We start from the raw sequence: 12,786 nt of genomic DNA on the forward strand, positions 1-12,786 counted from the left end.
TCCCCTCTTCCACGAATCCAAATCCTATATGGATGGCCATTTCTGATCACACATCTATCTCTGAGTCCCTTTCACATTTTAATAAACCATTTTTCCCTTCTCCCTCACTTAGAGCACTTCTGGGGATCTGTCACCTATGGCTACATGTCCCTGGTACCTGTAAAAAGTGTAAGTTAGGTTGTCTGCATCCATCCAGGCAGGAAGCCCAAGATTGAATTGAGAATGAGCTTATAGAACAGACACTGAAATTCATTGAGAGCTATTGATCTTTTAGTAATCTGCTCAGTAAAGTCTTTTCAACATGATTCAAAAGGACCTACACATTACCCACTAAGTCACCAAGCTAGAAACTGACGGTCTATACTTTTCTACATGAGGTTTAAATCAGTCTTTGATACAACAGAAAAGCAAAACACCTAAGAAAAATATCACCTCTGGAAAACTATTCAATATTCAAACCCTATTATTCAAAACTATTCAATATTAACCCAAACAGAGTTAACTATTACCACTCAAAATTGTTGCTTACTGTAAAGGAAAATTAAGACAACAATTGAACAGTTGTGTGTGTATATACACACACAGACACACACATATATAGAGAGAGAGAGAAAGAGAGAGAGAGAGGTAGATTTCAAGGATTTGAAGTAATTCTCCAGAAGATACAATAATATATTTTGACAAATCTTTAATAAATTGATAAATGAACACTAAAACAGCAATGTGTACATGTGTTCAGTCGCTCAGTCGTGTCCAAAGCTTTGCTCCATGGACTAGAGCCCACCAGGCTCCTCTGCCCATGCAATTTTCCAGGCAAGAATACTGGAGTGGGTTGCCATTTCCTCCTCCAGAGGATCATCCCCACCCAGGGACCGAACCCATATCTCCTGCAATTCTCCTACACTGCAGGCGGATTCTTTACCACTGAGCTACCTGGGAAGCCCCCAAAACAGTAATATGTTAAGACAAATGAAATTATGCATTACTTACCCAAACACAAACCTTCCCAATTCCATCAGCCAAAAAGCATTAAATATTCCACCCAGGGCAAAAACAACCTATAATATGGAATATAATATAGGATCAATGAAAAAGAAAATTCAAGGAATCCAAAATAAGTAACATATAATGAAACACAACTTCTACAATGATTTTAGTGTTTCTTCTTAGTAAATCTGTGAAATTTAAGTATCAATGTTCATCTGTCTCGAGGCTTAAAACGGATGGTGCGTTATGTCACATGTGCATTTGTGAACTCTGCTTAATTAAATTAGGCTTTCACCAAACACATCCACGCTGGTGGAAGTAGACAATTCAAGAGACAGCATTCACAGTGAATCAGTGAACAATTTGTCTTACCTGCCCAATGCAAACAAAGCAACTAAAAATGATGGTGCCCCATCTGTTAGAAAAAGAGAAAGAAAGTGAATTAAGAGTTTATCACCAAATCCTTCAGTAATAATTCACTTAGGATTTCTTGGACTCCTCTGCATTCCCTCCAAAGGAAGAAAAATGAGGTTCTGGTTGGCGTCTGAAATCAGCAGCTTTCCGAGGCTAAATGCTAATCCATAGAGGTCTCTAATCCCAAAGGGATTCCAGAGGCTTTGGTAAGGGCATGTTTGTTTAAGCCATTATCATCTCTTAAACAAAACTGGTTAAATAATCTTCAAGAAGTTCCCAGGGTTCCCATTTAAAAATGGACATTCTTCAGAATTTTTTTATTGAGTTTAGGGTTGATTCCAAGGAATTCGATATTAAATAATTTTAAGTGGTTTTAATTCTGTCTACTGCTGCTGCTAAGTTGCTCTGTGCAACCCCATAGATGGCAGCCCACCAGGTTCCATTGTCATGGGATTCTCCAGGCAAGAAAGAGTACTGGAGAGGGTTGCCATTGCCTTCTCCGTTAATTCTGTATAACTAAAAGCTATTTATAAAAGGAAAAACAGGGACCATGAGAAATGATATAAATCTGCTTACTCTAACATTCCATACTCTGACTAGCTCATTAATGTTTCCCCAGAGTAATAAAATACCAGTATTAGGAGAGTCATCAAAGATTATATGAGTAAATCATCCTTCTGAAATCCAAGTCCCTCCAAAAATCCTTGTGAAATGGTCATACCACAGTCTACTGAAAGTTTTCCCAAAACAACTCATGAACTCTCCTGTTACCCTGATCAAGCAAAATCTTCATCACACATAAATGGCATCTGTTTCCTTAAAGTTCAAGCGAATTCTACCCACTTTAGACTAAGCAAATTAAAGTCCTCCTTTATACACTCACCAAAGTGTTTAAAAGTTAGTCCCCAAGCTTAAACACATATAGTTTCTTCAATTCTTTTTCACCACACACGGCTGGAAAGCCCATCATCATTTTGCCCTCTGCCTTCTGAAAATATTCCAGACTATATCCCTCCTAAAGTCTCCACAAACAGCACACAAGCATCAGGATGAAAACTGACAAAGCTAATAATGTGATGCCTTCCTCAGCATCTAACTGGAGTGGTCACAAAAGTTTAATGCCTAAAGAAAGGCAGAAGAGAAAATCTCACTGGGGCTGGGAGAGGTAAACAGTAAATACATGCCAAATACTGTGCATCCATCTCCCTCAATCCTTTATAACCACCTTGCAAGGCAGGAATACTATCCATATTTTACCAATGAGGAAACCGAGGCTCAGGAAGCTAGGAACAGATCAGAAGAACTAAGAAGCTGAGCAAGTGGCAGCAACAGAAATCAGAACCTGGCTTGCTGAATCCAAGTGAGGGCATAATTTACCTTTAGATAACTGAGTTACTATATGCCATGAGCAGCATTTAACTGAAATACCAACCAAGTTTCAAAAACCAAAATCACACACACACACACAAATGCAGATTAACACACTCAATACACAAGTTTATTCTGTTCTTTCTAGAAATACTTAACCTAGTTTTCTGTTTTCTTAACAATTATATTTACCCATAAGTGAGATTTTTTTCCCAAGCTTACCGTATTCCAAATACTCGGTCTATCAAAAAGCCACCAAAGAAACACAAAACTACATTGGGCCAAGAATACCAGGCATACAGCAGCATGAATTTCGTGGTATTCACCTGCATATCCTATATGGAAAGAAAACAAAACAATTTTTTTTCAAAGCAGTTGAGTGTAGCAACTAACAATCAAAACATTGTTTCTGGTAGTGGAGGCATTTCTTAATCATTTACTGTTACTAACAGCTTTGGCCTCTACCTCCAGAAAAATGGTCACACCTGGGAACTTCTTGAGTCGGCAGTCATTTCAGAGGCTTCACGGGGTTCAGCATCCATCAGCTCTTGCACTATGGGGATCACTTCTGCCTACATCTGCCTGTATCTTCTACATTTCTATTCCCTGTGTACTGTCTGATGTGGGGCTTCACCCACATGAAAAAGGACAATCTTTAGCATGTCCTTTCCCTACCTCACTAATTCTTGGTCTTTCTCATTCATTCTAGAATGTGAAGGGCCAATCTGTGTATTTCTCCCTATCCAAAGGTAAAAAAAAACTTACAAAGGAAAAAAATACATAGGAAACTGTAAATATCAAAAATACTGACATGGATAATCCTCTGGAATCAGTATCCACATTTTAAAAATGAAATAACAATAACATATTTAAGAAAGCAAAATGCTCTCCTACCGAATCATCTGTCATTCTGATGATTACACAGTGGGAGAGAGACATGCCAACAAAAATTCACAATACTTTTTGGGCTGCACTGTGGAAATAGTAGTTATTTGTCTAAGGTATGAAACAATATCAAGTCATACGTGCCATAAATGAATTCTTTGTGGCCACTCATTCCAAGTCAAGAACACTCGCTGCCCACACAGATCTGGTGACAACAGATGCTCAGGTGGATTCATTAGACAGTGTTTTGGACCATACAATCTGAGAGTTGATGCTTTAGCAGTATATCTACAAAGGTGAAAAGTCAACTTACCCGTTTAACTTGAGTCTGAAGGGCAGCAGGATTATCATAGCAAAAGTAGCTGCCTAGAAGAAGGAAAAGCAAATTTCTTTTTAGTAATACTTTTCATATAAAACTTTCAACTTGCAATTACTACTCCAATGGTGATTTTAAATGTTTCTACTAGGGACTCAAAGAAACTAGAAACTTTCTGGACCGCTTCCTTGTCCACTAATACTTTCTAAGTAGCAGCCAAATAACCCAGAGAAAACATACCAAGTTATTTACAAATTATTAGCCTGCATACACAGCAAATACTGGGAACCTGGATTAAGAAGTTAATCAACAACTGTTTTTCCACCTTGAAAGTGAAAGTCGCTCAGCTGTGTCTGACTCTTTGCCACCCCATGGACTACACAGTCCATGGAGTTCTCCAGGCCAGAATGCTGGAGTGGGTTGCCATCCCCTTCTACAGGGGATCTTCCCAACCCAGGGATCAAATCCAGGTCTCCCACATTGCAGGCAGATTCTTTACCACAGGGAAGCCATTTTCCACCTTACTTTCATCCTGCTTCCTATGTCTATTGTTTTATTAGCATCTTCATGAAACAGCTATATTCTCCTTAAGGCTACAACACACACACACACACACAAAATGTCAAAAACATCCTCAGCAGTTTTCTAGTAATGTTACCTAAAGCCACCACTTGAGCACACAGGAATGGAGTTTAACTACTCTGAGTAGATCTGTTTTCAAACTAAGAATTCTAATTCCACAAACAGTATATCCAAGAGCAAGTAACTCAGCAAATACACAGCCAGGAATGAAGAAAAATAAAATGGAGTTCTAAAAGGTTAAATTAAAACACAGTAACATCTTCTGGAGGGTCAGAAAGAAAGAAGTGGAGAGAGGTCGGACTTTTTACAGTAATAAAATTGACAGAGTTTTGATAGGCCACGAGATAATGCTGCCTCTGTTTCTCCACTAACTCCGTCTGGAAGTATACATGAGAAACCACCAGTTCAAAAGAAATAAAACTTTCATTACAAAAGTTATGACTCTGGCTTCTGAAACCCACTGAAGGTAAACATAAAAATCACTAAAAATAAACTGTTAAAGTAGGGGCAATTCTAAGTGTCTTGTGTTGTTCTTGATTTTTTGTTCTAAACTCGGAACTTTATGAATCCTGCTTTAATGACTGTAAGGAATATCAATGTCAGGCTTCAAAGTTAATGAATGGGCACCATCTTTCTAAAAAGTGAGAAGAGGGGGAACGAAAAGAGATGCAAAGACACTAAAGCCCAAAGTAGCCTCCATGCCTACTTATATATTCCAGCAGTAGCATAAAGATATCCACCATAAACCTGTTGATTACACCAAATCCAGCGAGTCCGCGAAAAATACATTATTATTTTCACACCAAGCTGATACTGACATAGAATGTTACTGGAAAAATTAGTTGCTGGGACATAATAAGCAGATATTTTTAAAATTATCTCCAGAAACTGCTTTCACAGTCACCAAATGTCGTAACTGAAACCAAACAGCACAAGTCCAGTCCAGTATGATTGCTTCACATTAGCAGAGCGGAGGAGTACAAGAATACATCTACCCACTGAAGCAATCAACAAGACACACTCATACATTTTACCAAAGAGGAAGAGAAACATAAACGACTGCCAACAAATTCTCCAATCAAAAAATTTAAAGTATTCTTTAAAGTATTTTTGGAGGCTTCTTTGGGGGAGGGGATTACATCTTTCTGAATTCCCTCTAAACAAAGTGTCATGAGAGGAACCTTGACATGTAGGGATTCTCTCATATCTATTGCCCCAGAAGGCAAATTGCTAGCTTTTGGAACTTCTTGCGAGAGCAAATGACTGGGACAAAAGTCGCTCAGCTCAGTCCCCTGACCCCCCACCTTCGGGACACTGAATAGCCAGCAACAGGCTTGAATGGGGTCGCGAAGGCGGGGGAAAAGGGGCGGGAGAACCTAGGAATTCAACGCAACTCCGAGACAGTCTGGAATTCCTTGATTACCAGTCCCACCCCAACAGGCCGGCCGGCTCACCGAAGCCAAGGAAGCACATCAGCAATAGAACCACAAGCCGGTGCGCTAGGCGACTGGGGTCGCAGAGGGCCTGCAGCGCCCCGGAGGCAGCGGGGGGAGCCCGGGTGTCTCTGCCCGCCTCGTCCGAGCCGCCTGGCAGCAGCGCCCTCGCTTCCTCCTCCTCGTCCTCCATCGAGCCCGCGGGAGACCGAGAGATGACAGCGAGTGCAACTCCAGGAGAAAGCCGCTGCCAGAGCCCAGGGCAAACTATGCTCACGTGACCGCAGCCGCTCACGTGACGCCGCGGCAGCTCACGCAGGGCTACGCTCACGTGAGTGGGCGTGGTCACTCGGTGGGCGGGGCCGGCGGGGCGCGAAGGCTAACGGCCGCGTGAGTTTTCCACCGGGAACTTTCTAGGCTGGGGGGCCTCTACCCTTCCTCCGCAGACCGCGCTGTCCTCTCGTTTCCTGCCTTGCTCCCGCTGCCGACTCCGCGCCGCTCCTCCGGAGAAAGTGCGGGCCTCCGCTCCGGCCCGACGCCAGGCTCCTCCTGCGCGGTCCCACCTGCGCGAAGGAGGCGAGAACGCGCGCAGCGCTCCTCTCACCCTTGCTCTCCGCAGCCCCTCTCGCTGCTCTTAATAACACACAGTTGATTGAGCACCTTATTCAGTGTCAAGTCACGTTTCAGGTGCTGGGAAAACTAAGTGGAATGTGACAGGCTCTCGGACCTCAAAGAGTTCACGGTTTAGTTGGAGAGAGCTACAGAAGCTGATACCTTAGACAACAGTATGGTGAATGGGTGTAGCGAGAACTGCGGCCGAAATGAGCACTGAATTCTAGCGGAACGTCAGGGAAGGGCGTTTGGGAAACGGAGAGTAAGTGTACCGTTTAACCAGCTGTAGGGGAAAGTGACGGGGAAGGGGTGAGGAGAACTAAAGATCCTTGAAGTTCATACCTAACTAGAGTTAATAAGAATGAGTCAGTCTTGGTTCTTTATGAAGGGGTGGGTTATAGAGGTGAGGGGAGCGTTACGGATAATGAAGATGCAAGCATGAAACAAATGTCTGTGTGTGTGTCGATCTGGGAATGAGAGAGGGAACTCCAGAGTAGGAACAACGGAGCTTGTTTCATGAGGAGCCATGCAAGGTAGAAATTTCTAGCAGAGCAGCAAGGACGCGGACCTGTGTTGGTGCAAAGCTTCATGACAGAACTCTTGAGGGTGACAAAGCTAGAGGTTGAATAACAATGAGGATTACTAGATATTAGGAAGATTAGAGGTGACAAGGGCCTATCCTGGGGACATAGAAATGGAGCAAGGGAAACGGACTTCCCAGGTGGCGCTAGTGGTAAAGCACCTGCCTGCCAATGCGGGAGACGGCAGAGACGTGAGATCGATCCCTGGGTTGTGAAGATCCCCTGAAGGAGTGCATGGCAAACCACTCCATTAAGTATTCTTGCCTGGAGAGATTCCATGGATAGAGGCGGCTGGTGGGCTGCAGTCCAGAGAGTCGAAAAGCGTCAGACAAGACTGAAGCAACTTGTCTGCAGGCAAGGGAAACAGATGAAGTGTTTCACAGGTGAAATGGATGACTTTGTGAATAATAGCTTATGAGGTCTAAGAGAAAGGCTGGACTTGAGAACCTCTCCCAGGTTTCTAGTGTGGGCTCCCCAGTAGAGATCAGAATACAGGGAGAGGAGAGTTGGGGAGGTGCCAGAGAAGAGAGATCAGTTTGGAGCATGTTGCCTTTGAGATGTCTGCACAAGTCCACCTGCCATTCTCCAGCTCCAAAGGAGGAGACCCCAGTCTAATAAAGCTGTCTTGCCAAGATTATTGACAATGTCATCTTCCCAATCTCAGTGGTCACTTCGCTCCCTATCTTACTCCACTTCTCTAAATCAGTTGATGCAGTTGACAGCCCCTTCTTCATGGCTCCCTTGACATTCTCTTGCCTTGTTTTCCTGCTGATTTAGTGGGCTCTCATTTGCTATCTCATTTGTCATCTCCTCCTCTTCTAACTGAACTCTAAATGTTCAAGTGCTCCCGAATCCAGTCCTGGACTCTCCTCCACTCTTCCAGTTCCATAGCTTTAAATATCATCACTGTTCTGTACTGTCCAATAGGTAGTCATAATCACATGTGACAAGTTGACACTTGAAATGTGGCTAGTCCTATTTGAAGTGTGCTACAAGTGTAAAATACACACCAGATTTCAAAACAGTATGAAAAAAACATATATCTCTCTGGGAATTCCCAGGCTGTCCAGTGGTTAGGACTCCACACTTCCACTGCTGGGAACACAGGTTCGATCCCTGGTTGGGGAACTAAGATCCCACATGCCTCAAGATGCAACCAAAAAGAAAATCTCATTTTTATACTGATTACATGTTTAATTAATAATATTTATGCATATTGGGTCAAATAGAATGTTAGAGTTAATTTCACCTGCTTTGACTTTGTAATCTGACAGCTAGAAAATTTTAAATTATGTGTGTGGCTTACATATTTCTATTTATTGGTGCTGATTTATATGCTGATGCCTTCTAAATAACCTCCATTCCAGACTCCTTTCTTAAACAATGACTCCTATTTCAACTGCCTATATAACATCTCTGCATGGATGACTAATAGGCATTTCAAATCTTTGATATCCAAAGCAGAATCCTTGAGTTCTCTCTCATGTTCTACCTGTTCCTCCCTAGCTGCTCCCCAGCAAAGTAAATGGCACATCTCTCCACCTGTTGCCAGCCACAAGCATAACATCCTAATGGCTTACTTACCTCAGCACCAATATCTACTCCCCACCTTTGGAGTTGTCAGATTTCCTCCAAAACAGATCCTGAATCCATGTATGAGCTCCCCCACTACTGTTCTTAAAAGACTGATGCTTGCAATGATGTACTGAAACAGATGTTTAAATTCTTTTTTAAATTTTGCTTATTTTTCATGAGAAACACACCTAGTATGACATTCAGACAGTACCGAAGAGAATTGAGCTCAAGGCAAGACTTTTCTGCCTCCCTCTCCCCAGTTCTCCCGGGAAGCAATCACCTTTTCTAGATTCCTTTGTGTCTTTCCAGAGATATCCTACAGTTTTTTTTTTCCTTTCAACAGAACAATATAACAAAGAGAATGGCTTCATTTTGTGTAACAGATGCAAAGGATTCTGTCCTATAAATATGTTATACTTAGCAAGTCCTCTATTGATGGACACTTAAGTTGTTTCCAAACTACTGTACACAGTCCTGCTGTGAATTGCCTGGACATTGTTTATTTCACATTTACCTTAAGGATAAATTCTTGAAAGTAGATTGCTGGGTCAAAGGGGTATACTTTTAAAATACTGCTCAGTTCAGTTCAGTCACTCAGTCATGTCCAACTCTTTGCAACCCCATGAACCACAGCACACCAGGCCTCCTTGTCCATCACCAACTCCCGGAGTTTATCCAGATTCATGTCCATTGAGTCAGTGATGCCATCCAATCATCTCATCCTCTGTTGTCCCCTTCTCCTCGTGCCTTCAGTCTTTCCCAGCATCAGGGTCTTTTCAAATGAGTCAGCTCTTCGCATCAGGTGGCCAAAGTATTGCAGTTTCAGCTTCAACATCAGTCCTTCCAATGAACGCCCAGGACTGATCTCCTTTAGGATGGACTCAAGGGACTCTCAAGAGTCTTCACCAACACCACAGTCCAAAAGCACCAATTCTTCAGTACTCAGCTTTCTTTATCAGAGAAGGCAATGGCAACCCGCTCCAGTACTCTTGCCTGGAAAATCCCATGGACAGAGGAGCCTGGTAGGCCGCAGTCCATGGGGTCGCTAGGAGATTGAGTGACTTCACTTTCAATTTTCACTTTCACACATTGGAGAAGGAAATGGCAACCCACTCCAGTGTTCTTGCCTGGAGGATCCTAGGGATGGGGGAGCCTGGTGGGCTGCCGTCTATGGGGTCGCACAGCGTAGGACACGACTGAAGCGATGCAGCAGCAGCAGCTTTCTTTATATGAGATGTGAGAGTCCAACTCTCATATCCATATATGACTACTGGAAAAACCATAGCCTTAACTACACAGACCTTTGTTGGCAAAGTAATGTCTCTGCTTTTTAATATGCTGTCTAGGTGGGTCATAACTTTCCTTCCAAGGAGTAAGTGTCTTTTAATTTCATGGCTGCAGTCACCATCTGCAGTGATTTTGGAGCCTCCCAAAATAAAGTCACCCACTGTTTCCCCATCTATTTGCCATGAAGTGATGGGGCCGGATGCCATGATCTTAGTTTGAATGTTGAGCTTTAAGCCAACTTTTTCACTCTCCTCTTTCACTTTCATCAAGAAGCTCTTTAGTTCTTCTTCTGCTCCGTAGTGTCAAATTGTTCTGATTAAAGTCATACCAGTTTACACTCCACCAGCACTATCCCTAATCAACCTTGTGATCAGAATTTTGGTGTTTGCAAATCTAATAAGTGAAAAACAGTTCTCATAGTGTCTCAGATTGCATTTCTGTTCAAGTTGCAGGTTCAACCTCTTTATATGATTAATAGTCACTTACATTTTCTGACTTCCCTGGTGGCTGACGGTAAAGTGTCTTGCTTACAATGCAGGAGACCTGGGTTCGATCCCTGGGTTGGGAAGATACTCGGGGGAAGGAAATGGCAACCCACTCCAGTACTTTTGCCTGGAAAATCCCATGGATGGAGGAGCCTGGTAGGCTACAGTCCATGGGGTCACAAAGAGTCAGACACGACTGAGCGCCTTCACTTTACTTTTACTTTTTACTTTACATTTTCTAGGAATTCTCTTCATATCCTTTGTTTGTATTTTCAGATGAGTCCTTTGCTTTCTATCACTGATGAAATTGGCTGTTTCTGAGATCATTTCCTTTGACCTTGATTATGGTGTATTTTTTCATATAGCTTTTTAGTGTAATTTTTTTTTCTTTCATGACTCTGGGGATTTGCTTCTCACACAAGATTTCCACAGCCTTAACTGGGTTTCCTACTTCCACTGTTACATTTCTATGATGTGTTGACCACACAGCAAGTCAGAATGATCTTTTTGGTTAGTTTTGGGCTTTGGTCTGTCAAAAGATAATGAGACAACCATCCAATATGTGAACTAAAAAAGACAAAACTGGAGTTGTTGTGTACTCTTTGTAAGGGAAAGCTGTGTGGGTGGGTAGGTAGGTAGGCACACATCACCTTAACCAAGTGATCAAATTTAATATTACCAGTGCTGAGATAAACTGCCATCATGTGCCTGCTGATATCATGCACTGAAATGGACACAGCCCTGTAGTAGCCCTACCAAAGCTCATGCCTAGATCTAAGCATGAGGAAATGCCAGACAAACCCAAATCAAGAGACATTTTACAAAATAACTACCCTGTACACCTTCAAAAAGTCAATGTCATGAAAGACTAAGGATCTGTTCCTGATTAAAGCAGACTAAAGGGACATGATCATTGACTACATGTGATCCATAATTTCTTCAGTTGTAAGGAGCATTATCAGGTCAGTTGACAAAATCCACATAAGGCCTATGATTAGATAATTTATACCCTATCAGTGTGACTTGCTTTATTTTGACTATCTATTATACTGTGGTTATGAAAGAGAAAATACATCATTTTAGAAAACACACTGAAATATTTAGTACCAACTTCACCTGCAACTTACTTTCAAATAGTTCCAAAAAATGTGTATGTGTGCATACTGACACATATCTATATATGTATGTATGCCTGCATGCAGACGGAGGAAAAGAGATCAAATGTTAAAACATTAATGTAAAAACACTAACATTTAGGGGATCTTGGTATAGGATATATGGGAATTCTGTGAACTAGTCTTACTTTCATGGAAGTCTGAAATGATGTCTACCAGGCATTGACCTGCCCTAAGTGCCTTGTGCATTCTGGTATCTAAAACACCTTGCACAGGACCCAGGTTGAAAAATCACTAAAGTGGAGGAATGATGTCATTAAACTCAAGGAGTGTTGCTACAGGTCAAGGTGTAACAAGAAAAGCATATGGACTAGGAAAAACCCATTCCTGCCTACACAATAAACATGCTCATTCTATCTTCCTTGACCTCTTATAAGTCAAGCAAATCACTTATAATTACAAAGTGATAGAAAAATAGGAATGAGGGTATAGGTGTAGATTTTATCATCTGGCTGGGATCAAAGGCCATTGGGTTGACCAGCTGATTTCATTGGTGTGGAGATGGCTGCAGCCTCTGGAGCAAAGTTAGCCATGTAGGCAGAGAAGAGGGTAGGGTTCTTTCAAAAATCAAAGTTCTAGATTCAGCTTTCACCTACTTTTACTTCCTACCACTCATCCTGAGGGCTATGTGGGTCAGAACTTTTCACTGTCTCCCTCCTACTCAAAAGCCAAGCTGGAAACCACTTGGTCCTTTTCAGTGTCTTCCTTCTGGGATCTGCCCCAGCCCCACCTCTCCACCAGCAGGGTGAGCTTCTAACGTGGGACAAGAGAGAGGAGTGTTGGGTTCTACTTGGGGGTCCAGAAGCAGTGATAAGTGAGCTTGATCTCAAAGAATGGAGAAGGTTGAAGAGGAGGAGAGTGAAGGTTTTTCAGGCAGAAGCAACATCATATGCAGAGACTTAGAGATTCAAAATTGAACGTGCGTGAAGGAAAATGTTGGATGTCTGGCAAAAATAATTTTTAAGTTGATTTAAATCCTGGAACTAGAATTTAAGTCTGACTTTTCCATTTATCAACTCATAATGGATATTTTATAGTCTCTGGTCTGCTGCTGCTACTGCTGCTGCTGCTAAGTCGCTTCAGTCA

General features: G+C 42.2%; 1 protein-coding gene across 4 annotated transcripts in view; it reads right to left on the reverse strand.

Annotated features, from left to right (window-relative positions):
- The window catches only part of MFSD1 (major facilitator superfamily domain containing 1), a 39,724-nt gene extending 33,450 nt beyond the window's left edge, over positions 1-6,274 (reverse strand). For all 4 annotated transcript variants that reach the window (XR_008683829.2, XM_088839460.1, XM_055410820.2 and 1 more), the window contains exons 1-5: positions 6,007-6,274; positions 3,968-4,020; positions 2,992-3,104; positions 1,360-1,402; positions 991-1,058 (exon numbers count right to left, since the gene is read on the reverse strand). Coding sequence is in view for 3 of the 4 variants with exons in the window: in XM_088839460.1 (XP_088695586.1) it covers positions 991-1,058; positions 1,360-1,402; positions 2,992-3,104; positions 3,968-4,020; positions 6,007-6,178 (449 nt within the window). In the remaining variant the exon portion in view is untranslated. The remainder of the gene's footprint in view (positions 1-990; positions 1,059-1,359; positions 1,403-2,991; positions 3,105-3,967; positions 4,021-6,006) is intronic.
- Between the last annotated feature and the right edge of the window lie 6,512 nt (positions 6,275-12,786).

The sequence above is a fragment of the Moschus berezovskii genome, chromosome 1 (genome assembly GCF_049115385.1).
Source record: "Moschus berezovskii isolate FMDL1 chromosome 1, NW_MosBer_1.0, whole genome shotgun sequence".
Lineage (NCBI taxonomy): Eukaryota > Metazoa > Chordata > Mammalia > Artiodactyla > Moschidae > Moschus > Moschus berezovskii.